Source organism: Erythrolamprus reginae, chromosome 4 (genome assembly GCF_031021105.1).
Source record: "Erythrolamprus reginae isolate rEryReg1 chromosome 4, rEryReg1.hap1, whole genome shotgun sequence".
NCBI classification, from domain to species: Eukaryota; Metazoa; Chordata; class Lepidosauria; order Squamata; family Dipsadidae; genus Erythrolamprus; species Erythrolamprus reginae.
This window is the reverse complement of record NC_091953.1, coordinates 27,601,586-27,627,896: the sequence shown is the minus strand read 5'-3', so window position 1 is coordinate 27,627,896 and position 26,311 is coordinate 27,601,586. Positions and strand designations below refer to the sequence as shown.

At 38.2% G+C, this 26,311-nt stretch overlaps 1 protein-coding gene across 5 annotated transcripts in view; it reads right to left on the bottom strand.

The window, feature by feature from the left end:
• FRY (FRY microtubule binding protein) overlaps positions 1-26,311 on the bottom strand; it is a 232,999-nt gene that overhangs the window by 18,728 nt on the left and 187,960 nt on the right. For all 5 annotated transcript variants that reach the window (XM_070749879.1, XM_070749876.1, XM_070749877.1 and 2 more), the window contains 14 exons: positions 24,210-24,397; positions 23,749-23,843; positions 19,964-20,571; positions 18,051-18,148; positions 17,785-17,955; positions 15,724-15,864; positions 13,189-13,368; positions 12,510-12,671; positions 12,113-12,187; positions 10,285-10,452; positions 4,965-5,165; positions 3,551-3,712; positions 2,353-2,519; positions 87-276 (listed from right to left, as the gene is read on the bottom strand). In XM_070749879.1, coding sequence (XP_070605980.1) covers positions 87-276; positions 2,353-2,519; positions 3,551-3,712; positions 4,965-5,165; positions 10,285-10,452; positions 12,113-12,187; positions 12,510-12,671; positions 13,189-13,368; positions 15,724-15,864; positions 17,785-17,955; positions 18,051-18,148; positions 19,964-20,571; positions 23,749-23,843; positions 24,210-24,397 — 2,606 coding nt within the window. The remainder of the gene's footprint in view (positions 1-86; positions 277-2,352; positions 2,520-3,550; positions 3,713-4,964; positions 5,166-10,284; positions 10,453-12,112; positions 12,188-12,509; positions 12,672-13,188; positions 13,369-15,723; positions 15,865-17,784; positions 17,956-18,050; positions 18,149-19,963; positions 20,572-23,748; positions 23,844-24,209; positions 24,398-26,311) is intronic.

Here is a 26,311-nt window from a genome sequence, read left to right as displayed (position 1 = left end):
TTCTTCCAGACACTTGTACTACAAATTATAAGCTTTTTGTATTTACCTAGCATTGATCATATAGGATTCTAGAACCATTGCCTTACCCTAAACAAGGAGGAAAACACATGGAAGGTATAAACAGCACAGGAACCATCTGAGTCACACATTAGCTGGTTGATATGACTACGCCAAGCTTCTTCTGCAGCATCACAGGCAGTAGGTTGAAATGCAGCCAGGATAGCAGAAAAAAATGGGGAAGGTGGAGGTGAAGCAGTGCGGTCACCTTCACCAAAACTGTAACAAAGAAAATCTCAATATGTTAGATAAGGACAGATGATGTTATCTAAAAACATCTTGGTCTTCATACATGTATGATCATAATAAGCTTAATGACTTGACATGAAATGTTTCTTAAACTCTGTCATGTATACCTTTTTCAATTCACCCTGGCATACCTACGAATAAATCTCTCTGCCTCTTGGAGTTTATGTTGCATTTTTAAACATTTCCTGTTAGTTTTATAGGGTGCATTCCAAAAGTAATGCAATTGTTATTTTTAAAGTGATTTATTGAACAGATTTTCACAAACACTTAAAATTCTTCAAAGTACTGTCTGTCCTTGGGCCTCTACACATTTTTTCCAGTGACTCTGCCATGACCGGTACACGCCCTGGAAGACGTCTTCGGGGACCTCTCGCAAGGTCTTCGTCACAGCTAATTGGATCTCTTCTATGGACGAAAAACGGGTTCCTTTCAGGGCTGGGAACAAAAATAAGTCTGTTGGGGTGATGTCAGGACTATGGGGAGGGGGCAGTGTTGGCCCCTGGTGTTTGGCCAAGAACTCTTGGACTTGTAGCGCATTGTGGCAAGGTGCGTTTTTCGTCCATAGAAGAGATCCAATCAGCCATGACGAAGACCTTGCGAGAGGTCCCCGAAGATACCTTCCAGGGTGCGTACTGGTCATGGCAGAGTCGCTGGAAAAAATGTGTAGAGGCCCAAGGACAGTACTTTGAAGAATTTTAAGTGTTTGTACAAATCTGTTCAATAAATTACTTTTTTAAAAAAATGCATTACTTTTGGAACGCACCCTGTATTTTAAGAAATAGTTTTCATTTATTTGAACCATTTTACTTTGTTTTGCTAAGCTGTGAATTTTGTTGTGTGCACTTTTAGTTTATTAAAAAGAAATATAGATTAAAGTTGCTCTCGTGCATAAATATAGATATAAAGAAACAAATATAGATATAAAGAAACATAACCTTGATTGTATGACTGTTGCCTCAAAAGAAGAAAACAAGATGACAACAAAAATGCAAACACCACTCTGTTTGTATCTGAAAAGGTATTTTCCTTTCAAGGAAATACTATATGAAGAATATATATATGCATATACAGTGATACCTCATCTTACAAACCCCTCGTCATACAAACTTTTCGAGATACAAACCCGGGGTTTAAGATATTTTTGCCTCTTCTTCCAAACTATTTTCACCTTACAAACCCAAGCCGCCACAACTGGGATGCCCCGCCTCCGGACTTCTGTTGCCAGTGAAGCGCCTGTTTTTGCGCTGCTGGGATTCCCCTGAGGCTCCCCTCCATGGGAAACCCCACCTCCAGAATTCCATGTTTTTGCTATGCTGTAGGGGAATCCTAGCAGTGCAAAAATGGGTGCTTCGCTGGCAACGGAAGTCCAGAGGTGGGGTGTCCCAGTGAGGGGAGCCTCAGAGAAATCGCAGCATCACAAAAACACGGAAGTCTGGAGGTGGGGTTTCGAGGACTTCCTTGTTTTTGCGATGCTGCAATTTCGCTGAGGCTCCCCTCGCTGGAAACCCCACCTCCGGACTTCCATTGCCAGCGAAGCACCCATTTTTGCACTGCTGGGATTCCCCTGCTGGGATACCCCTGCAGCATCACAAAAACACGGAAGTCCAGAGGTGGGGTTTCCCATGGAGGGGAGCCTCAGGGGAATCCCAGCAGCACAAAAACGGGCGCTTTGGCTGGCAAAAGGGGTAAGTTCTGGGCTTGCACGCATTAATTGCTTTTTCATTGATTCCTATGGGAAACATTGTTTCGTCTTACAAACTTTTCACCTTATAAACCTCGTCCTGGAACCAATTAAGTTTGTAACACGAGGTATCAGTGTAGAAAGAACTAATCTAAAGACTGGGATAAAACACAACTGGTTTGGAGCAGCAATAAAGGTACTGGACTAAGAGTAAGAACGCTGGATTCAGTTCCACCAATGGCCACAGAAGTTCATTGGGCAACTATGGGTCACTCACAGCCAAAGAAAGAAGTTGTTCTTGGGAACAACAGAAGAGAGTGCTATGTATATTGCCTTGAACTCCAGGGAGGGAGGGACCAACCCACCTGGCAAGTGCATATTGGTCTAGCAGCCGGTCACCTTTTTCTTCAGCTTCAGTCATATCGAGACTAAAACTATCACTGTATTCAAATGCTGCTGGGAGTTCATTGGTAGATCCAGATAGATCATCTTCCTGAACTGATATATCTTCTTCTTCTTGGGCACCTTCCACCTAAAGGAATCAGTTATAATGATAAGTATAGCAATTTATGTTACAATTTGAGCTGAATTCTGTTTCAAATAACTTAATGAATGTGCCCCCATGCTACTCCTGGAAACAATACAGTGGTTTGCTCTTGCTTTGTTCCAGAATTATTTTACTTTTAAATTTCTGAGTCTGGCCTAAAGCTCTTGGTAGCGAAGACTAGTTTTGATTACTTCCAAGCTAAGACAAAGTCACTTAGGGGTACTTATAAAGTCAAATAATATTGATACAGCCAAATAAAAGTTCCTTTAGCAAATATGGTCATATGATATGATGCATTTTTTATACAGCTGCATGGAGCTAAAATTATTCATTTGCAAGAAAATTCCAAACATGAGCAATCAAACCAGAAAGTTACTATGATGAATTATTTTCTTTAAGAGCAAAGGAAGGAAATTAAAAACAGGACAAAAGTATACGGAAGGGAAGAAAATACATTTTTTTTCAACTGAAAAAAAATCCTATTTTTGAGTCAAAAAATTTACTGAACATTTTAAAAAGAATTTCCTAGAGAAAAAAACAGAAATCACAAGCACAACTAAGGCAAATCTACTAAACCCTCATTAACTTTTTACTAACTTTTCATAGTTGTGTCCACGATAATAAGCTTTGTTTCATGCATTTGAGACTTACAAACTCTGCATACTGCAATTAGCATTCTCAAAGTAGCCGAAACAAGCAAAAATTGAATCCATTATAGCCAGTAGCACAATAGTACTCCCACATTTAGTGGACAGAATTGAATTCATATTAACTCCCACAGACCACTTATAGCCACTGCTTTATTACAGCTGTAAACATGTAATTCCAATGTTTTCCAGGGTAACTTGAGAAGCTTATATATTTAATTTGGTGTCCCAGAATATCTGACTTTGTTGTGCAAAACTGTAAAGTGTTGTTTTGCAGACCTAAAATTCTTATCCTTTATGAAATATGTATCCCTAACCCCACCCCACCCCATCCCGGCCATTGTTTCTTGAAATTTTAAATCCAATCACCTTTGAATCTTCAGAGACTTGGAGGTTATTCATTTCTGGCAAAGACGTGTTAAAGCTAGACGTTCTTGAACTGAAAGGAGGCGGACCTGAAGCTGCTGCCTCACATGGCGTAGAAAGGGCATCAATGTGATTTGTGTCCTCAGAAGGGGAAAGTGTCATGATCTGTTAAAAAAAAAAGAGAGAGAAAGGGCACATTCCTTCTGCGCAGGCCAAAGCACTGAATGAGAACTGCCCAAAGATTGCTCCTTTATCTGTCCCATACAAGTCTGAGTTTCTGGGAGAGAGCTGACATCATTTCCCCACAAACACTCTTCCTGTAATTTATTTATGATTTTCTTCTGGTGAAAATAATACAATGAATATATATATATGTGGTTTCATAACCACATCTTTAAAAATAAATCCTGACTCCTTGTGAAGGTTTTTATTTTAAAAGAAATACAGTGATACCTTGTTTTACAAACTTAATTGGTTCCGGGACGAGGTTCTTAAGGTGAAATGTTTGTAAGATGAAACAATGTTTTCCATAAGAATCAATGGAAAAGCGATTAATGCGTGCAAGCCCAAAATTCACCCCTTTTGCCAGCCAAAGTGCCCATTTTTGCACTGCTGGGATTCCCCTGAGGCTCCCCTCCATGGGAAATCCCACCTCCGGACTTCTGTGTTTTTGCGATGCTGCAGGGAAATCCCAGCATCGCAAAAACGAGCGCTTCTCTGGCAATGGAAGTCCGGAGGTGGGTTTCTCAGTGAAGGGAGCATCAGTGAAATTGCAGCATCGCAAAAACACCGAAGTCCTCGAAACCCCACCTCCGGACCTCTGTGTTTTTGCGATGCTGCAATTTCACTGAGGCTCCCCTTGCTGGGAAACCCCACCTCCGGACTTCCGTTGCCAGCGAAGCGCCCGTTTTGGTGCTGCTGGGATTCTTCTGCTGGGATTCCCCTGAAGCATCACAAAAACATGGAAGTCCGAAGGTGGGGTTTCCCATGGAGGGGAGCCTATGGGGAACCCCAGCAGCGCAAAAACAGGTGCTTCACTGGCAACGGAAATCCGGAGGCGGGGCACCACAGCGGCAGCGGTGGGTTTGTAAGGTGAAAATAGTTTGTAAGAAGAGGCAAAAAAATCTTAAACCCCGGGTTTGTATCTCGAAAAGTTTGTATGATGAGGTGTTTGTAAGATGAGGTATCACTGTATTCTATTAAAAATAGTGATATGAGAGTATCTGGCAACTTTTGAAAACTGGGCAATTTTTTCCAGATTTGTTGACTCTCAAAAGGTGAAGCAATTCAGAACACATTTACTCACTTAAAGGTTATGGCATCCAATTTCATTTGAAATGAATTCAAGTATAAATATAAATCTTTTCTCATTTTTAAATGCAGTTTAGTTTCCAGCAGCTTGACTTTAAGTACTTACAAGTTCTGATTGTTCCATGATTTGACTTGTTGTAAGGTCCTCCTCTTCCGATGATTCATCAGAGTCTTCATGGTTGATTTTGTTTAGGCTGGGAATACTTCCTGAAAGCTGGCTTTCTTCCAAAAGCTGCATATCACACTTGTCCAGACTGTCAAGAGAACGCCTACGAACTCCCCAGTTGAAATTGTCCATGCTTTCACCCTGCAATCATAGCAGTGCTTTATTTTCTCTGCTACTATACAACAAGTTCTTCCTACCTGACATTAAAAAAAAACATTTATAAGTTTGTGCATTGAAAGGATATATATATGGTATGGCTAGCTGATGAGGCCAAAATAAGGCCGAAATAGATCTATCCTAGTCTCCCTTAATTTTCAAATTCAGCAAAAAAAACCATGTGACACATACAGATAGAATTGTCGGCTATCAATAAAATTAACTGCCTTGGAAATGGCCCTGGGTTGGGCCGAGAGGCAAATAAGGAGCTGTGATGTTCCTTCAATACACCAGGGTGATTCGACACAAAAATATGTAACCCTTCCCTGGTGCAGAGCTGAAGGGATTGGATACTGTAGCCTAGAGGATAATTCTCTGCCTTACAAGGCAAAGGTTGCAGGTTCAAGTCCCAGTGGGTATGGCTAGCGGATGAGGCCAAAATAAGGCCGAAATAGATCTATCCTAGTCTCCTTTAATTTTCAAATTCAGCAAAAAAAACACGTGACATATATCTTTTAATATATACTGCTCAAAAAAAGTAAAGGGAACACTCAAATAACATATGAAATATTCTCATTGAATACTTCGTTCTGTACAAAGTTGAATGTGCACAACAGCATGTGAAATTGATTGTCAATCAGTGTTGCTTCCTAAGTGGACAGTTTGATTTCACAGAAATTTGACTTACTTGGAGTTATATTGTGTGGTTTAAGTGTTCCCTTTATTTTTTTGAGCAGTGTATGTTCTATTTTAAATCCAAAAGTGTAAAACCATAGCTTTTTACAGAGGGAAGTTTAATAATATTATGATCGTCTCCTCTAAAAACTCTTATATTTTCAAAGCTTTAATTTTCAGAATGTTTGAATGGCAAAATTCTATTTATTTTCAAATGTCTGACAATGAAGACTTAAATTTTAAAATCATGAGACATCCTTACACTGTACACACTTACTTACTACTAACTTACAGTTATGACGGAGTTCTACACATATGAAATTATTTGTTCATGCAGTTGTGAAAAGTATTTTGAGTATTAATTTATGTATACTTCCTTTACAATAACAGAAACAATATCAAATCTCAAAATATTTCAGAATTTTGCTCTGTCTGTCTGTCTGTCTGTCTGTCTGTCTGTCTGTCTGTCTGTCTGTCTATCTATCTATCTATCTATCTATCTATCTATCTATCTATCTATCTATCTATCTATCTACAATGATGAGGAACAGAATTAAAATAAAATGGAACACTCAATTTAGCATGTATAATCCAAGATTCCAAAATCAAAAGATCCCTGATTTTTCATTCTGATTTTAAAAAATACACCTAAAATCATTTTGTGTAAAAAACAGATGAACATTTCTTACTTAATAATAGTTTAATATTTAAAAATGTTCTATATTTACATTTTAAATCTAGTTAAAATTGTATAGTGCAATCTTATACTTGCTTCCATAGAAACAAGTTTTAAAAAGATTTAATTGGATTGAACTTCTAATAGATTTTTTCTCCAGTCTTTGATGTGTTGACTTACTTCTAAAAATGGTTTGCTTACTTCTAAAAATGAAGAAATCAAACTTGAGTGTTTATCATTGAAAACATTGAAATTCTTTACAATTAGTTTAAAACATGAATGAATTTGATTAATATCATGTACTCCAATTCTCCTTGCACTTTCTTCCATTTTTGACACAGACTGCACTTATTATTTGTGGTCACTAGGAGTCAAAAACAACTTGATGGCACATAATGTCATTATTTGTGCAAGTGTATTGAAAATTTCCTTTTTGGGAGCCTCTATTAGAAAGCAACATTTTATAAGATTTTAAGATGTGCTAATCTAACAGTGTGGAATTTCTTACAGCATTTATTATAATAATAAAATGAAAATGTTATACTTAGATAGCTTATTGCTATAAATATTTTCCTCCCGCCAATATTTCTTGTCAACTGTCAAGACAATATATCAAAAAATATAGTGCTTCTTTTGCTATTCTCACAATTGCTATCACAGGAATAGAATTTGACAGGATCACCTAGGCAATTGTGCAAAGCTCCCAAGGATCCCTGAAGTGATAAGACAGATCTGGAAAATGCAAACACTAAATTTCCTACTGCCTCATAATAATTATGCAAGAATTAAGCTATATATAATGTATTGTTTTACAAATATCCTGTCATATTTAAACCACAATCAGAATATACAAATAAGTGGGTTAAATTTGATCTTGTCAAACTCATGACTTCACAATGGATGAGAATTGTGGTCTTGCTGTGGATATTATAGAAACTTTAAAACACTTTCCTTTGAATTCTAAAATATTTCTAAATCTGTGCATTAAGTATAAAACTTTCATACATGTAAACAAACATACACATACTGAAAGAGCAGTTCAGTAAATATTATAGGGTACAAACAATGCATTACATTTACTAGCACATGAGTTCAAATAGCATTATCTTACCTGAAGTTCCTGAATAGCAGATATAACAAATAGGAAACAAATAAAGAAAAGCTTGTGTAAACATATTTGATTTAAATATACTTACAGTCATTACTGCAGCTGACCAATTTATTCCTGTATTTCATTTTTAAAATCTTAAAATACTGTAACATTGGTTTGAAAAACAAAATACTAATCGCTTTTCTCTTAACCCAAGTAAATTCATATTCACCTAAAATTAAGCTTAAAAAGTAGAAAGAAACCCTAGGTTTAATTTGTTGACATTAATTCATTTCTACATCTTGTATGATCAGATCTAATAAAGCTACATTAAGAAAATGAGCCAAATTCTATATACACTAAGCAGGAAGACCTAATGTACTCAGAGGGATATGAAAAAGACATACGGTACATAGAATTTTCTTGAAAACCAAATCACAGTTACCTTCTTCCCTGAGACAGAATCTGCTTTTTATTTTTTATTTGTTATGGGCCAAGAAGTTAAAGTCAATAACAGGAAACATATTACAACACCACCTAGCAACATTGCTATTGTTACTGAGCACATTTTTCCATTCTACATACATCCCACTGTGTATCCCGACACCTACTGTCCTAGTTGAAGTACATGCTCAATATTTAGAATACCTAATTATCAAACTCTCATATTGATAATTGTTGGAAAGAAATCTTGAATTTCAGGAATTATTCAGCAGATTTGGCTCTGAGTTTTGCTATCAAACGAAGAAAATTTGTACCATAATTCCTATTCTAATTCCAGATCAATTCTTTACAATTCCTTGCATCTTTTTACCTACAAAACATTATTGTTACTCCAGCAAATATACTTTCTTTAGAATGTTAAAATGTTCAAAATTTAAACATAGTAGAGGGCAAAAGTTGATTTTTATTTTGATGTAATTTATTTTTCAGTTCAGCTCATCAAACTGAAGTAGAATAATATAATTCAAAATCAAACTGCTTGGTGGTGATGGATATGCTTCAGATCTTGATAAGTAGCAAGTATCAGATGCTCTCATCATTGACATTAGCAATAGCAATAGCATTTAGACTTATATACCGCTTCACAGTGCTTTACAGCCCGCTCTAAGTGGTTTACAGAGAGTATTGCCCCTAGCAATCTGAGTCCTCATTTTACTGACCTCGGAAGGATGGAAGGCTGAGTCAACCTTGAACCTACTTAGATTTGATCTGCCAAACTGCTGGCAGCCGGTGATCAGCAGAAGTAGCTTGCAGTACTGCACTCTAACCACTGCACCACCGAGGCGCTTAGTGCAATCCTGCTGAACAAGTTTCTGAGCAGATCAAGACAGCGAATTGTTGCTACTATTCATTCTGTCTCTCATTACCCTCTTCAGGACAACCAAAATCTAATCTGTTATATAGGGGACCTTTATCTTTAAGATGATTTATTTACAGGATTGAGATGAGGCTTTCAGGTGATATTATCACCAATTATTCCTTATTTTATGAATCCCCTTTCTTTCTTACATTCACTGCCTATTTTTCTTTGCAGAAGGGAATAGGACAAGCTTGGCGGGACCCAGGGGAAGAGCCTTTTCTGTGGCGGCCCCGGCCCTCTGGAACCAACTCCCCCCAGAGATTAGAATTGCCCCCACCCTCCTTGCCTTTCGTAAGCTACTTAAAACCTACCTCTGCCGCCAGGCATGGGGGAACTGAGATACTCTTTCCCCCTAGGCCGTTACAATTTTATGCATGGTATGTCTGTTTGTCTGTTTGGTTTTTATTATAATGGGTTTTTAATTGTTTTTAGTATTGGATTATTATTATAAGCTGTCTTATTATTGCTGTTAGCCGCCCTGAGTCTTCGGAGAGGGGCGGCATACAAATCCAATAAATAAATAAATAATAAATATTGTCAGGACACTAAGCAGTGTTCTTTAACACCAAATGCTGATCTTTTCTCTAGTTAATCAGAAACAGTGATTAGTAGAGGGAAAGGATCCATATTAACTATAAAAATATTATTTAGAAATAAAATAAGCATAAACAAGACCATGCAGATTAAATGTTGCTAGCAATCTGCTAGCAGGCCTTTTCAACAACTTCAATAAAACAGACAAGCTTTTACCTGCTGAGACATAATTACATGCCCTCAAGCTCTGTTTTTCTTCTACAGACCACCAGGCTTTCTAAGTGCACTATCTTAAGGCAGTGGAAGCATTAAAGATTTACACAGAGAAAGCTTTAGCTTTCTGGAAAGTCATTGATGAAATTGCCTGCTTTTAAACTTGTTGTGCAATGGGTTTATGTGGCATGCGTTCAGATCTTTAATCAGCATGCCAGGCAGATGGTTAAGAATGGTAAAAATATTGTGTTTTATTTTAATGTATGGAAAACAAACTTTTAGCTTTAATTTTAATAATAGAGGTTAAAAAGGCATAACGTTTGGCAGGTTACCATGCCAAATATATTTGAAGAATTGTGACATTTTACTGCCTTGCATGGAAACAATCTTAGAGCTACTGTTAAAAACTTTCTGAAAATGTTCTTGCAAAATCAAGATTATAGCTACTCAGTTATGCACTTATTAAATTATAAACAGAACGCTACTGAGAAGGGCAAATATGGGGCTTAATCTATGATAGGAGTAAAGATTTTTCCCAAAAAATGTACCGTACCTCGCCATCTTCTAATTCCACATCTAGGAAATCAAAATCTCTAAAGACTCGGAACTGTTGCTCGCTGTTAGAATCATCCATATTCTCTTGTTCACGTCCGTCTTCTGAAGCTACCAGACTAGTTTGGTGCTCAATCAGATCCAAATCTCCACAGGAAGAAAAAATGACCTAAACGTTGAAAAGGGATGATTTTCTTTTAAAAATTCTTCTACAGTTCCTTCCACTAGCCTTAAAACTAATGGACTATTCAGAAACAGTATTTTCAGTACACACCTCATTCCTTCAGAGAGTATTTTTAGAAGACTCTTTTTTATTATTTATGTTGGACAGGTGCCTTCAGATTAAAGTTGAACAAAGACACAACTCTGAATTGTAGAAACCCATCCAATTACTTCCTAATGGCTGAAGATCCACGCAGTCTTAGTTTTATTGAAGCATTTATAGAAACAAGATGCAACTACAAAAATAAGTATTCAAGAAGCTTCATAAAAGGGGCTACTCCCCAAAGTTGTTCAAGTTAAAACACGTGGATTACTTAGAAAGCTTTTTTTTAAATTTATTTTTATTTGCAGAAAATGCAGAGTTGCTTCTTGTTCATAAACTATCAGCAAATAAGCAAAAAAAAGTATGGATTATCTATTTTTCTATTAAAGTTTAACTACTTTAAATGCTGATACTGGACATTTCCTACAGCAGAAATTTGGAGAAAATACAGTCTCATTGCTGTATGCATAATTCCTGAAACAAAAAATAAATCCCATCTCAAAAATTAGGTAATCCAAATATTTCAGATATTTTCATTCTTGCGATGTTATTTACTAGAAATAATATAGATTTGGACTTTAAAAATAAGTGGCATATAGAGTTCTCAAAGAAAGTGTCAGTATAAAATAATTTTAAAAATCAGATAAAAATTAACTCAATGTGTTTTATTACACTGCATTTAATACCAGACAGAAGAATTTGTTATCCAATTGTATGTTCAATAGAAGACATAGAGAGGAAAAGATGGGATGATATGAAAGAACAGGGCAACTTAGTCTTACATGCATTTTTGGCTTAAATATGGTAGAATCTATTAATTTTTCCACAAAATAATGCCCTTCATTTTAAAAAAAAGTATGCGTTTTATTTATTTGAATGTTAGACTGAGTGATCGTCAAAATGCAATACAATTATAAAGATAAAGCAATTAAATAAATCAATGCCTAATAAAACAATAATTTTACAAGAACTTTAGGTGCCAGCCCGAAAGTACATGGCATAAATAACTATATCTTTAAGGCCTTTCAGAAAAGTTTTGATGATGGCTTTTTGAAATGATATCCATGGCGTTGCTGACCACCACTGACACCTCTCATACATGAGGAACACTTAACAACTATAATTTTGTTAAACCTAAAGGATAGACTGTTGCACATGGAGGAGATAATCCTGATTGTACTCAGAGTCAAACCCACGTTGTTGTTTGTATGTTTAAGTCAAGAGTTTGAATTGCATCCATGTCCTACTGGAAGTTAATGCAGCATCCACAACACTGCTGTTATATGGCTAGAGCAGTTCTCATCTGCTGGCATTTAAGATATGCTACAGTCTATGTAAAGTGCATTATCATTTCAATGGTGATGAGGGCCCAGTATCAGAGTCTTCTACTCTATATAAGTTCACAACTGGCACCTCAGCCAAAGATTGCCGAAAGCCAACATGTCCTCCACCTGAAAATCCATAAGTTCAGGAGGAGCAGGTCAGGCAAATGAAAGATAGTATCTTAAACTGAAAATATGAATTAATTGTGCACAAATGGTATAAGAAGAAATATGACACTTACAGAGGGATTTTTGCTCAGACCAACCTCTTGACCACAAAGACTAAGAACATGCACCAACTTTTCTTTTGTTCTTTTCTTTAAAAAAATAAAGGCGAAAGAAGAGATTTTAAAAATAATGTTAGACATATGAATTTTTTAAAATAACAAGACAAAAAGTAGTAACATTTATTTAAAAAATTATAACTCTGGCTCTAATTCGTCATAATTTGAATTAGTTAATTAATCAGTTAATGATAACTTAATATTACTTAATACTACTGGAAAATATTACTTTGGTGCAATTTGGATCTTCTATATTTCAGTACTTGTTAAATAATATTTCTATATTCCCGAACAATAATTAAATCTAAAGTGCATGGAACAAACTAGCATTACAGAAAACCAGTAAGGATTTTACCTGAGAATACTGAGGTCTCTTCCAACTAACAGGCACAAGGACATTGGAATTAGACCCAGAAGATGTTGAAGATGTGCTTCGTGTGACAGGCATTATTCTATGTTTTCCATCACGACCCGAAGGAGTCTGCAGCTCATCATACCGCTTGCCAATAATTGGTGTCTTAAAGCAAAACATCAATAAAAATTTAAAATTTACATATATTATTCCCACTGCGATTCTGAATAGTAGTTGGTTTTAATATTCAGAAATTCTGTTTTTTGAAATTCTTGATTTCAACAAGTTAATAAATAGTATTAGGTAATAGATTAATCTCATAAGTAAGTATGTGGTTTATCTCTGCGCATAATCTTATTAATTAAACTTTGGCTAAATTGCCTATTCTGTTTAATTCATTGAGATATTACTTTATAATATGTAGACTGCTGGCATAGTGGTTAAAGTGCAATACTGCAGGCAAATTCAGCTCACAGCTTTCAACATGGAGCTCGATTTTGACAGGGCTCAAGGTTAATTCAGCTTTGCACCCTTCCAAGGTTGGTAAAATGAGGACACAGTTTGTTTGGGGCAATATGCAAATAATGCTAACATTATAAACTTCCCAGAGAAAGCTATAAAGAGCTTTGGGGAAGTATATAAGCCTGTGTTATTGATATCTTAATTATAGCAAATACAGTACCTCAGAAATATCAAACTGGAACTCTAAAGTTTTCCCAGGCAGTTCCTTGGATGCATTATTCCAGATACAATGTATTTCCATTTTTGAAATATCACTATGCTGATAAGAGGGTAGAACCAGACTTGCTGAGCGTGCAACCACCAATTTAAGTATGTTCAGGGCTTCTCGCCAGTGAATACTCTGTAAACAAATATTTGCACAAATATTCACATACAATTATACACACTGAAAAATATATATAATAATAATTTAATTATAATAATAATTTATTAGATTTGTATGCCGCCCCTCTCCGAAGACTCGGGGCGGCTCACAACAATAATAAAAACAATGTTACAGTGGAACAAATCTAATATTAAAAGAGAAAAAGACATATAAAACATATATCTGTAACATTAAATACATCATAACTGATTGTACTGAATATAGCAAATCAGATTATTCTGAGTCTCAGTAGAAGGGCGGCCTAGAAATTAATACATTAATAATAAAATAAATAAATAATATTTTAAAATTTAACATGTTAAAAAACCATATACTAAATACAGCAAGAAGAAAATGTTAGTAATATTACAAAATATTATCAATGCTTCTTGTTAGGCTTCTACATGGCACAGAATCTGACATCTTAGTATTTTTTATGTTTTCTAAACATGGTACTTTAAGAGAAAGCAATATTTTGGATATTTTGAGAAGATTCTCAGATTTATTTTCCAGAACAATAAAAATAGTAAATGTTCTATCAACTCTATTGATTAGAGTTTATTGTTTTTGTACAATAACAAGTTTGGAATAGCAAGCTGAGGAATATAGTGTCTTTGCTTGTTAGTTCTATTTTCTGTTTTTCTTTATTTTATCATTTTTACCACGTCAGACACATTTACTATTCCAATTTAACATACAAGCATTTACTGGAAACTTTGGTTTTAACAATTTCTGAATAAAGTAACTGTAATGAAAAACAACATACAAAGGATGATTTCATCTTACATGGTTATATATTTTACTAAATACCATCAGGCAGATATTAATACCATATTTTCCCGTAATTATTATATGTCATCTATAGTACAATTTATTGCCATAGTTGCCCATTATTTTGTTCTTCACCTCCTTGCTGCTTAAACAAGTCACACAACTTGCTACATCACAAAGTTATCAGAATCTGCTAGCAGGAAACACATTTTGCTTGGTGAAGTTCAATTATCCTTTTGTAGAAGAGGAATTTAATTGGTACAAAATTTTGTATTGAGTCCCACAATGTACCTGCAGTTTTAATTACACTGTGATTCCTTCAGACGTATATTGCAATATCAAGAAAGAGGTTGGGTAGAGCAGTGATTTTCAACCTTTTTTGAGCCGCGGCACATTTTTTACATTTACAAAACCCTGGGGCACATTGAGCGGGTCGGGAGCTAAAAAAAGTGTGGACAAAAAATTCTTTCTCTCTCTCTTCCTTCCTTTCGCTATATTTCTCTCTCCCTCTTTCTCTCCCTTCCTCTTTCTCTCTCTCCATCCCTCATTCTTTCTCTTCCTTCCTTCCTCTCTTTTTTGCTCTTTCTCTCTCCCTCCCTACCTCCCTCTATGTCTTTCTCTCTCTCTCCTTCCCTCCCTCTCTTTCTCTCTCTCTCTTGCTTTCTTTCGCTCTTGCTCTCTCTCTCTCTCTCTCTTGCTTTCTCTCTCTCTCACCTACAAAAAGATATTGACAAAATTGAACGGGTCCAAAGACGGGCTACAAGAATGGTGGAAGGTCTTAAGCATAAAACGTATCAGGAAAGACTTAATGAACTCAATCTGTATAGTCTGGAGGACAGAAGGAAAAGGGGGGACATGATCGAAACATTTAAATATATTAAAGGGTTAAATAAGGTCCAGGAGGGAAGTGTTTTTAATAGGAAAGTGAACACAAGAACAAGGGGACACAATCTGAAGTTAGTTGGGGGAAAGATCAAAAGCAACATGAGAAAATATTATTTTACTGAAAGAGTAGTAGATCCTTGGAACAAACTTCCAGCAGACGTGGTAGATAAATCCACAGTAACTGAATTTAAACATGCCTGGGATAAACATATATCCATCCTAAGATAAAATACAGAAAATAGTATAAGGGCAGACTAGATGGACCATGAGGTCTCTTTCTGCCGTCAGACTTCTATGTTTCTATGTTTCTTTCTCTTGTTCTCTTTGTCTCTCTTGCTTTCTTTCTCTCTCTCTTGTTCTCTTTCTCTCTCGCTCGCTCTTTCTCTCTCTTTCTTTCTTTCTCTCTCTCTCTTGCTTTCTTTCTCTTTCTTTCTCTCTCTCTTGCTTTTTTTCTCTCTCTGAGCTTCGCGGCACACCTGACCATGTCTCACGGCACACTAGTGTGCCGCGGCACACTGGTTGAAAAACACTGGGGTAGAGTGCTAATTGTCCATTTATTTAACAATGTTAAATAACGAAAGAATAGTGGTAGGTCTTTGAGACTGAGAGACATGGGAAGAAATGAGTGAATAAATACTGGTTTCTACACAAGTACTATGAGCAAAATATACTTACTTGTACATATTTTTCTATGATCTTCAGTACTTCCATGTTAAACTGTTTAACAGGTAAGTTTGATAAGTCCATATAACTAAGAAGACTATAGATTATTTGTAAAAGTGATTGCTGCATGCTAGGAAGCCCCTTTTCCAGCAGCTGTGAAAAAAATTAGAAAAATTCATAATCCTTAAATAAACCATAATAATAATTACCGTAGACAGCTAAAGATTAGAATTTTATATTGTAACATAAAATAGATTAGCCAAAATATGTGAACACATGATATATTGAATTAGGAAACAGATGTTAGGACTGTACACTTTTCCCAATTAATTTCAAAGGGTTCTTCAGATTATATATGAATGAATGCAGCATATGCCTACAAGCAGGGGTCACATTCAAATTTCCTCTCTACCAGTTCTGGGGGCATGGTTTGGTGGGTGTGTCATGTGACTGAGTGGGCATGGCCAACTTAACATCACTCATGGCAAAGTGGGGCGGCACCACCCCACCAAGCCACACCCACAGAATTGACAGAAAAGTTCTAGTGTTCAACCTGGTTGCTTCTTGCCTCTTTCTTATGTTTGCTCTGTCTGTATGAGCCCGAGAAGGAGAAGAGAAGGAGTGGGGGGGAGGGGAGGGGTTGGGCGGGGCCGATCAGTGATGCAATTTACCGGTTCTCCAAACTGCACATAATCGCCGCCACCAGTTCTATAGAACCTGTCTGGACCAGCTGAATTTCACCCCCGTCTACAATTCTTTAAAGGAGCTCTGTCTTTTCCCAGATCACATAGTGCAGATGTGTCAAACTGACAGCATCATGTTGTAGTCACATGATGCATCGCAACTTTTTCCCTCTTTGCTAAACTCAGGGTGAGTGTGGCCAGCGTGTGATGCATCCAGCTTGTAGCCTACGAGTTTGATACCCGTGACATAGTGGCTCTAAAGTTGCATTTATTTTGGACCCCACTTTGACACTCTTTCCCATGGCCCCGAAGACCGGGTTTTGCCAATGGGCCTGAGAAGCCCAAAGTGGGATTGAAGCCATTAAGTGGCTTTTTTCATTGATTTTTGTCACTGGGGTGAGGCTGTATTTTTTAAAATTGTATATTGGATTTGTATTTTTGTAAGCTGCCCAGCATCATTAAGAGTGAATGGACAGCCATACAAATTTTCTTAAATAAATAAATTTAAAACTGCTCCTGCTCCAAGGAACCTGGAGTCTTATTGGCTACAATCATCACTGCCTTCTTTATATTATAAATAATTTCTGTAAAGTGTTGTGGTTAGCTCTGGCCCAGCTCCTGTCCCAAGCACTGTGGATGTGTGGGAGACATCCACATGCTGCAGGCCTCTTTTGCAATCTGCTGATGAAGGCTCCTCTGACCAAGAAGACATGAGTGACAGGGAGGAGGAGAGTGGGGCAGACAGCTCAGAAAGAGATCAATTATCTAGCTCCTCCTTGGATTCAGAACAAGAGTTAATGATACAGCCACGCATGCGGAGAGCGATGCATAGGCAACAACAACTGAGAGATTATTATCAAAGAAAATGAGGCCACCTGTGGTTGGGTGGGGCTGTGGTAATTAGTGAGGCTGCTATAAATAGCAGCCTGTGGGTTTGGACATTGTGGAGGATTATCTGATCATTGTGTTTCATGACTGCTTTCCTGACTTTGACCTTTTATGTGCTGATTTTTCCTCGCTTTGAAACTAAACCAGGGCAAAGTGTGTGTCACTTTGTGAAAGAAGAAGGACTGTGAATTGCCTCACAGCTGCAAGCTAAGTATCACAGGACTGATAAGGGACTTGTATAAATTACCAGTTTGTTTGGAGACAAGTGCTCTTTGCTATGCCAAAAGAGGGCTTGGTTTAAGTGAATTTTCATTATAAAGAACATTGTTTTGACTTTTCAAACGTGTGTGTGTCTGAAATTTGTGCCTGTGAATTTTTGGGAGGATTCTACCAGAGAGCTTGACAGAACATAATGTGTATTTAGATTCAGTGTTGTTCTAAATCTTTCAGGAAATCTATTGTTAGAACTATGAGAAGAAAGGATGAACTAATTAAAACATACCTCAGCAAGATAAGTAATCATATTCAGAGTAACGTCAGTAAATGCTTCGTGAAGGTAACGGCAAACAACATTCACCCAAGTTGCACAATCTCTTGTATAGCTGTGTGTTTTGTAGAGAGTCATGACATGTGCAAGATTTGACAACTTCGGGTTCTTTTCTTCTAGACAGACCTAACAAGTGAACAACAACATACATTAAAAACAAAAAGGGGAAAAAAAGCAGCCCTGGATTTAATAATATCCACATAATATTAAACATAGAGTACCTGAGCAATCCTTTCTGCTATATCCTTGCAGAGCTGATTTGGGCCATCAAAGTGCTGAATTAAATGAGGCAGAAGGCATAAAACATTCAATGGAAATCCTGGCATTAAAAGAATAGAAATAAACATAAGCGTGACACTGTAATATTTTATATGGTAATAAATGAAACTGACTAAAAACATACATTATACACCAAAACTACAATCCATGTCTCTTTTCTTAAATCTGATTACATGTATGTGAAAATAATAATTGGGTACTTTGAGTCATTTATCGTTTCAGTAATATGCAAAATATATTGCTATTAACTATTGCTTATAATAATAATATAAATGTATATTATATACAAGATTTTATATGGAATGGAAAGCGTAGTTTGTAGGTTTTTATGCCCAGGGGAGAACAATGATAAAATAGTAGATTATACTATTCATTTTACTAAAGTAATAGGTTAACTGGGCTTCTTCTTACTTAGAAGTAAAGAGGAATGCTACAATAACTTGGGCAGAAAGCTAAAGGTAAGAAAAGAAAGGCGGTTTTCCTATTCCTTTTTAAATTTTAAATTAGTACCCATTTCATTAATAGAAAGAAGTAGAGATTGAAGTAGAGGAAGAATGGAGAAACTTGGAATATGGCACAATATGCATTTTTTTCATTATGGATGGGTGTCAACAAACTCAAACTCAACCCAGACAAGACGGAGTGGCTGTGGGTCTTGCCTCCCAAGGACAATTCCATCTGTCCGTCCATCACCCTGGGGGCGAGAATCATTGACCCCCTCAGAGAGGGTTCGCAACTTGGGCGTCCTCCTCGATCCACAGCTCACATTAGAGAAACACCTTTCAGCTGTGGCGAGGGGGGCGTTCGCCCAGGTTCGCCTGGTGCACCAGTTGCGGCCCTATTTGGACCGGGAGTCACTGCTCACAGTCACTCATGCCCTCATCACCTCGAGGCTCTACTACTGTAACGATCTCTATATGGGGCTACCTTTGAAAAGTGTTCGGAAACTTCAGATCGTGCAGAATGCAGTTGCGAGAGCAATCATGGGCTTTCTCAAATATGCCCATGTTATACCAACACTCCGTAGTCTGCATTGGTTGCTGATCAGTTTCCGGTCACAATTCAAAATGTTGGTTATGACCTATAAAGCCCTTCATGGCACCGGACCAGATTACCTCAGGGACCGCCTTCTGCTGCATGAATACCAGCGAACAGTTAGGTCCCACAGAGTGGGTCTTCTCCGGGTCCCGTCAACCAAACAATGTCGCTTGGCGGGACCCAGGGGAAGAGCCTTCTCTGTGGCGGCCCCGGCCCTCTGGAACCAACTCCCCCCAGAGATTAGAATTGCCCCCACCCTCCTTGCCTTTCGTAAGCTGCTTAAAACCCACCTCTACCACCAGGCATGGGGGAATTGAGATACGCTTTCCCCCTAGACCTTTACAATTTTATGCATGGTATGTGTGTATGTATGATTGGTTTTTATATAATGGGTTTTTAACTGTTTTTAGTATTGGATTATTGCTATACACTGTTTTATTACTGTTGTTAGCCGCCCCGAGTCTGCGGAGAGGGGCGGCATACAAATCAAATCAAATCAAATCAAATCAAATCAAATCAAATCAAAAAATAAATAAACCCTAACCCTAACCCTAACCCTAACCCTAACCCTAACCCTAACCCTAACCCTTCGGAGGGGGCGGCATACAAATCCAAATAATAATAAATAAATAAATAAATAAAATAATAACCAGGAAGCGTTGACATAATGACTTATGTAATTGCTTAGCCTGTTTCCAAGATTTTGTAATTAGCTATTTATACAAATACATAAATTCCAAATCCAAGTTTAGCTTTCGGGATTTTATGTTCATTTTATTTGGGATAAAAAAATAAAGAAAACATGTATTAGATGTACCTATAGCCTGAGAGGAGTCAACCATGGATACACGCGATACTGGAGTCAGCAAACTGAACAGCTGCAGTGTGAGATCAGTAGTTGTTAGGGAAGTAAAACCTTTGAGCAGGAGTTGCTGGAGCCCTGAGAAGTCTGTCCATTTCAGTTGTCCTTGTAGCTTTTCTAATTTTTCCCTGTTTTCTACTTTATCCAGTGGCAAGTGGACGAGTAGCTTGCTGAGCAGTCTCAGTGCCATGAGATACTCAAATTCGAAATCAGATTCCATCAAAGCCACTGCTCCCCAGAAAATGGTAGCCAGCAGGTTAGTTGGGTTGTTAATATTGGTAGGGTCTGAAAGGCTGTCCTTCAAAGAAGAGGAGCTCCTAGTTTTGGAGGAAAGGCCTTGCTGCGTGCAAGCCTGAATCCTATCCAGAGTAGCGCTGCGAGGGGGGTCAGACGTTCTGTCCACAACCCCAAACTTTTTAGGCACTGAAAAACTCCTCTGATGTCTGCTACGCTCAGCAGTGCCCGTACTGCCACTGGCAGCTCCTGAATTCACATTAAGTTGCCCTGTGCTCTTCCGATTGGCTGTCAGTTTTGCACTTGATGTCAAGTCTGGTGAGGACGAACTAAGAGGAAACAATCATACGAATAAATGATCAATTTAATTGCAGCTGTAATCCTAAGCAGAAATATCTTCAAGGAGAGGTTAAAAAAACACACAAAGCTATCCCTTCCATAGATTTTCTGCTCATTAAACATAGAAACATAGAAATCTGAGTTTCCCAACCTTGGCAACTTGAAGATATCTGGACTTCAACTCCCAGAAAAAGACCTCCTGGTCCATCTAGTCTGCCCTTATACTATTTTCTGTATTTTATCTTAGGATGGATAGGTGTTTATCCCAGGCATGTTTAAATTCAGTTACTGTGGATTTATCTACCACGTCTGCTGGAAGTTTGTTCCAAGGATCTACTACTCTTTCAGTAAAATAATATTTTCTCATGTTGCTTTTGATCTTTCCCCCAACTAATTGAACTCAAAGAGATCATATCACGAAGGGACAAAAACAAAAAGTGCACTACGTAAGCCAGTGTTTCCCAACCTTGGCAACTTGAAGATATCTGGACTTCAACTCCCAGAATTCCCCAGCCAGCGAATGCTGGCTGGGGAATTCTGGGAGTTGAAGTCCAGATATCTTCAAGTTGCCAAGGTTGGGAAACACTGACATAAGCCATCTTCTTTCTCCTCTGTTTTAAGGAGAACACTTTTTTTTTTAGAAAGCAGAGAGTAAAATTATAATGAAACTACTGCATGAAAGATTTAAATGCATACAATGCAGCACTGAGTCAAAGAAAGGAAAGGAAAGGAATTCCTGCGGACTTTACTCTGCTAGTTGTTGCTGATTATACGTGATGCCCATTCCTGTTTCATAGAAACATAGAAGACTGACGGCAGAAAAAGACCTCATGGTCCATCTAGTCTGCCCTTATACTATTTCCTACATTTTATCTTAGGATGGATATATATTTATCCCAGGCATGTTTAAATTCAGTTACTATGGATTTACCAACCACGTCTGCTGGAAGTTTGTTCCAAGCATCTACGACTCTTTCAGTAAAATAATATTTTCTCACGTTGCTTTTGATCTTTCCTCCAACTAACCTCAGATTGTGTCCCCTTGTTCTTGTGTTCACTTCCCTCCTGAATCTTATTTAACCCTTTAACATATTTAAAGGTTGAGCCTTTAAAGGTGTTAAAAGTTTCAAGGTTGAGCCAGTGCTGTCTAAAGACATTTCTGTGATCATGTGGCTGGCATGATGTCATGGAGCACTGTTTCTTCCCCACTGAAGTGGTACCCATTTATCTACTCGCATTTGCATGTTTTCAAAGTGCTAGGTGAGCAATAACTAGGCGAAAACAGATGCTTATACTCGTTGCGTGAACCCGGTCTGTCAACTTTATTTTTCATGCAGCATTCAAGAGTACAGTGATACCTCATCTTACAAACGCCTCATCATACAAACTTTTCGAGATACAAACCCGGGGTTTAAGATTTTTTTGCCTCTTCTTACAAACTATTTTCACCTTACAAACCCACCGTGGCCGCTGGGTTGCCCCGCCTCCGGACTTCCATTGCCAGCGAAGCACCCGTTTTTCCGCTGCTGGGATCCCCCTGAGGCTCCCCTCCAGTGAGGGGAGCCTCCGTGAAATCGCAGCATCGCAAAAACACCGAGCTCCGGAGGTGGCTTTTCGAGGACATCGGTGTTTTTGCGATGCTGCGATTTCACTGATGCTTCCTTCACTGGGAAAACCCACCTCCGGACTTCCGTTGCCAGCGAAGCGCTCGTTTTTGCGATGCTGGGATTCCCCTGCTGGGATTCCCCTGCAGCATCGCAAAAACACGGAAGTCCGGAGTTGGGGTTTCCCATGGAGGGGAGCCTCGGGGGAATCCCAGCAGCGCAAAAACGGGCGCTTCGGCTGGCAAAAGGGGTGGAATTTTGGGCTTGCATGCATTAATCGCTTTTCCATTCATTCCTATGGAAAACATTGTTTTGTCTTACAAACTTTTCACCTTAAGAACCTCGTCCCGGAACCAATTAAGTTCGTAAGACGAGGTATCACTGTATTTTATTTTCTGTTTCTCTTTTTTCCCTCTTTATTCACGCAGCTTTCTATTCTACCAACAAGCTAGTAACTTGACATGACAGGGGACTACATTAAGGTGAAGGTAAAACGTGTTCATGTCCAAAAGGGTTCATATTTTATTATGCTTCACTGCTGGGAAGCAAGGAAGCTACTAGTGTTCCAATATCCAATGTTTTGTAATCACTCACAAATGTCAATATATTCAAATCATTGCAAAATGTAACATAACCGAGGTGGGAAGGCTTTTGACATAAGAGGTGACTTTGCCTCAAGCTGTGGCAGTTATAGTAGATGTTTTATTTCAATTCTTTGAATTCTAATAACTTCTTTGACAGGAGAAGTAAGTGATGCACTTGCAGCTGTTATCACAGCTGAAATCTGGATGAAAGACTTCCATATGGACAGACAGATGGCTAAATATTGTATGCTTTCTAATGAAACAGAAATAATTTTAATAATCATTTTAATAATGGTAATATTTCATGAAAAGAACAAATGATATCCCAAATGGATTTACTAATACCTATTTTTTTACAAGATCCATTTCTTTGAAATGCCCAATGGCCTCAGATGTTGAGATGACATAACATAAACTTTGAACAATATTGCAGAACTTCTACATATAACTGTATATTTTGCATTTGAATTAAATCCTCACTTCTGTGTATATGTGTGTAGTCTCCGAACTTCTGGAAGTGATGAAAGCCAAATGTCAACTGACCTGCTCCCGAGTTGCCATAGGCAGGTATGGGAAATCACGCCTTGCAGCTGTACCAAGGAATTCACACCTCAGTCAAAACAAAACAGATCCTAGTCGCCCCAAGTCAAGACCATCTCCACCCGCAAGAGCCAGAGTGAGTGAGTTCTACAACCCGCGAAATTGCTTCACTGAGGAATGTGACTGGTGACACTCCTTGGGAGGAGGGGGCAACAGGATCAGAGGCAAAGCACAAATTGGGTCAAGTCAGAGTTGGCTTCACTTAGTTTGTGTCAACATGGCGCTCCTAATAAACAAGTGGATTTTACTAAATGGCTTGGGGTTCTTGCTTTTATTAGGGCATCAGTTGGAACCCTGACACCAGACAGCTGCATTCTGAATTCTATAGCCAAATATTTATAGAAAATGTTACATTTAATTGAATAGAAAAACTAATTACCGTGATAAAACTGTCAAAAGATCACTGTTCTTGAGACAATCATACAGAGTATCCACAGTGGCTTCTAATGTAAGAAGGGCTTCCATAACGTAACCCTGCCAAAAATACAGAAATATGATCATATCAGCATATTTATTTCACTTATTTAAAAAATTTCTACAGTGACCCATCTTAAGCTGACAACAATATAATCATTTCATTACTACCAGTAATATGGATTATTAAATTTCTACTGTCTAATCTTAGTTTTCATTAAATATTTAAACAGACTCTAGCATGACTTTTGGAATTAACTGTGAAAGAGATGCTGTTTATGATTAAGTGGTGCATACATTTGATATCTGCTAAGCTAAAATTAAGAAAAAACTCTAGTCCTTATGAAAAGCACTGAGCTAGATCATCCAACAATGAAAGACAACTTCTTATGTTTCCACAAAGACAAGTTAGGATAGTATTTATACCTGAATTTCTTCTCCATGTTCTCCTATAACTTCCACTAATCTTGAAAGCAGATCGGACAATGCGTGGGCTGAAAGTGGCTGTTTTAGAGCCCGAAATATCTGAAAAGAGCGGCCAGCATAATGTCTTGAGGAACTAGAAAGAGCTGTTTGCAATGCAATTTCACTAAGATGCTGCTCCAAATGAAAGCCTGATGAGAAAACCAAACCAGGATCAATGTCATATAATCTCATATATAATACATGAATTTGAATTATATATACAGTGATCCCCCGAGTTTTGCGATCCCGATCATTGCGAATCGCTATATCGCGATTTTTCCACCCGATGACGTCACTCCCTTCCTTTCTCATCTTTCTTTCTCTCTCTCTTTCTCTATCTTGCTTCTTCCTCTCTCACACTCTCTTCCTCCCTCTCTCATCTCTTTCTTTTCTTCTCTCTCTTTCTCTATCTCTCCCCCTCTTGCTCTCGAGCGGCAAGCGAGCAGCCGGGCGGGCGAACGGGCAAGCGGCAAGCGAGCGGCCGGGCGAGCGGGTGACGGGCAAGCGGCAAGCGGCAAGCGGCAAGCGATCTTGGGGTTTCCCCTTTGCCTGGGCGGCGGGAAGACCCAGGGAAGGTTCCTTCGGCCGCCCAACAGCTGATCTGCTCTGCAGCGCGGCAGCAGCGAGGAGCCGAAGATGGGGTTTCCCCATTGCCTGGGCAACGGGGAAACCCCATCTTCGGCTCCTCGCTGCTGCCGCGCTGTGGAGCAGATCAGCTGTTGGGCGGCCGAAGGGTCTTCCCCGCCGCCCACACGCAAACTCCACCATCTGCGCATGTGCGGCCATGGAAAAAGGGGCGCGCATGCGCAGATGGTGTTTTTGCTTCCGTGCCGCTACATCGCGAGTTATCGATTATCGCGAGGGGTCTTGGAACGGAACCCTCGCGATAATCGGGGGATCACTGTATATTGCAAATTTTTATTTGTTTCTGAAATATAAAAGAAGACATTGTCAGGAACCTTTAAATTTTTAATCATAGGGAGGAGGCAAATGCTGGTTAATGTGAAAGTGATTATCTGAAGCATTTATTTATTTGTCTATCAAATTTCTACACCAGCCTACATTTCTACACCAATTTCTACATTTAGGTAATTCTGGGCAATTTACCATAAAAACATAAAAAATGGCATAAATACAATTTAAGTATTTAAACCATAAATATAACAATGTTAACAGACTTAAGGACAAAGTTGAAATTAAGTTATTACACATTTAAAAAAAGATGGAGGGAGCACTTTCACATCACTAGTGACTCCTGAGATCTATATTACTCATCAACTTCTATGTCAATTGACAGGCCCAGGTTTTAACATCCTTGTGCAAAGACAAAAATGGGGTCTTGCCTCACTTCTGGGAGTAAGATGTTCCAAAGGTGATCCACTGGCCAAAATTATTTAACCAATAGTATTTGCAATACAGTGTTCCCTCGATTTCCGCGGGGGATGCGTTCCAAGACCGCCCGCGAAAGTTGAATTTCCGCAAAGTGGAGATGCGGAAATAAATACACTATTTTTGGCTATGAACAGTATCCCAAGCCTTCCCTTAACACTTTAAACCCCTAAATTACAATTTCCCATTCCCTTAGCACCCATTTAGATTATTACTCACCATGTTTATTTATTAAAGTTTATTTTTTAAAAATGTTTTTTAAAGGCAGACGAAAGTTTGGCAATGACATATGACGTCATCGGGCAGGAAAAACCGTGGTATAGGGGGGAAAACCGCGAAGTATTTTTTAATTAATATTTTTGAAAAACCGTGGTATAGATGTTCCGCAAAGTTCGAACCCGCGAAAATCGAGGGAACACTGTATACCTTCCCTGTTTGATCTGATGGGAACGGACAATGTAATTGGGATGAGACAGTTTCTTAGGAAGGCTAGTCCCATGGCACAAAGGGCTTTAAATTTGATAACCTCAAATTGGACCCAGAAGAAAACTATGCAGCTTGCATAGCAGAGGTGTTACATATCTAAGAGTCTCAAAACTATTCATTCACTGCATGAATGCAACATCTCGATATTCTTCAAGAGTACTCCCATGTAAAATGCATTGTACTTCTCA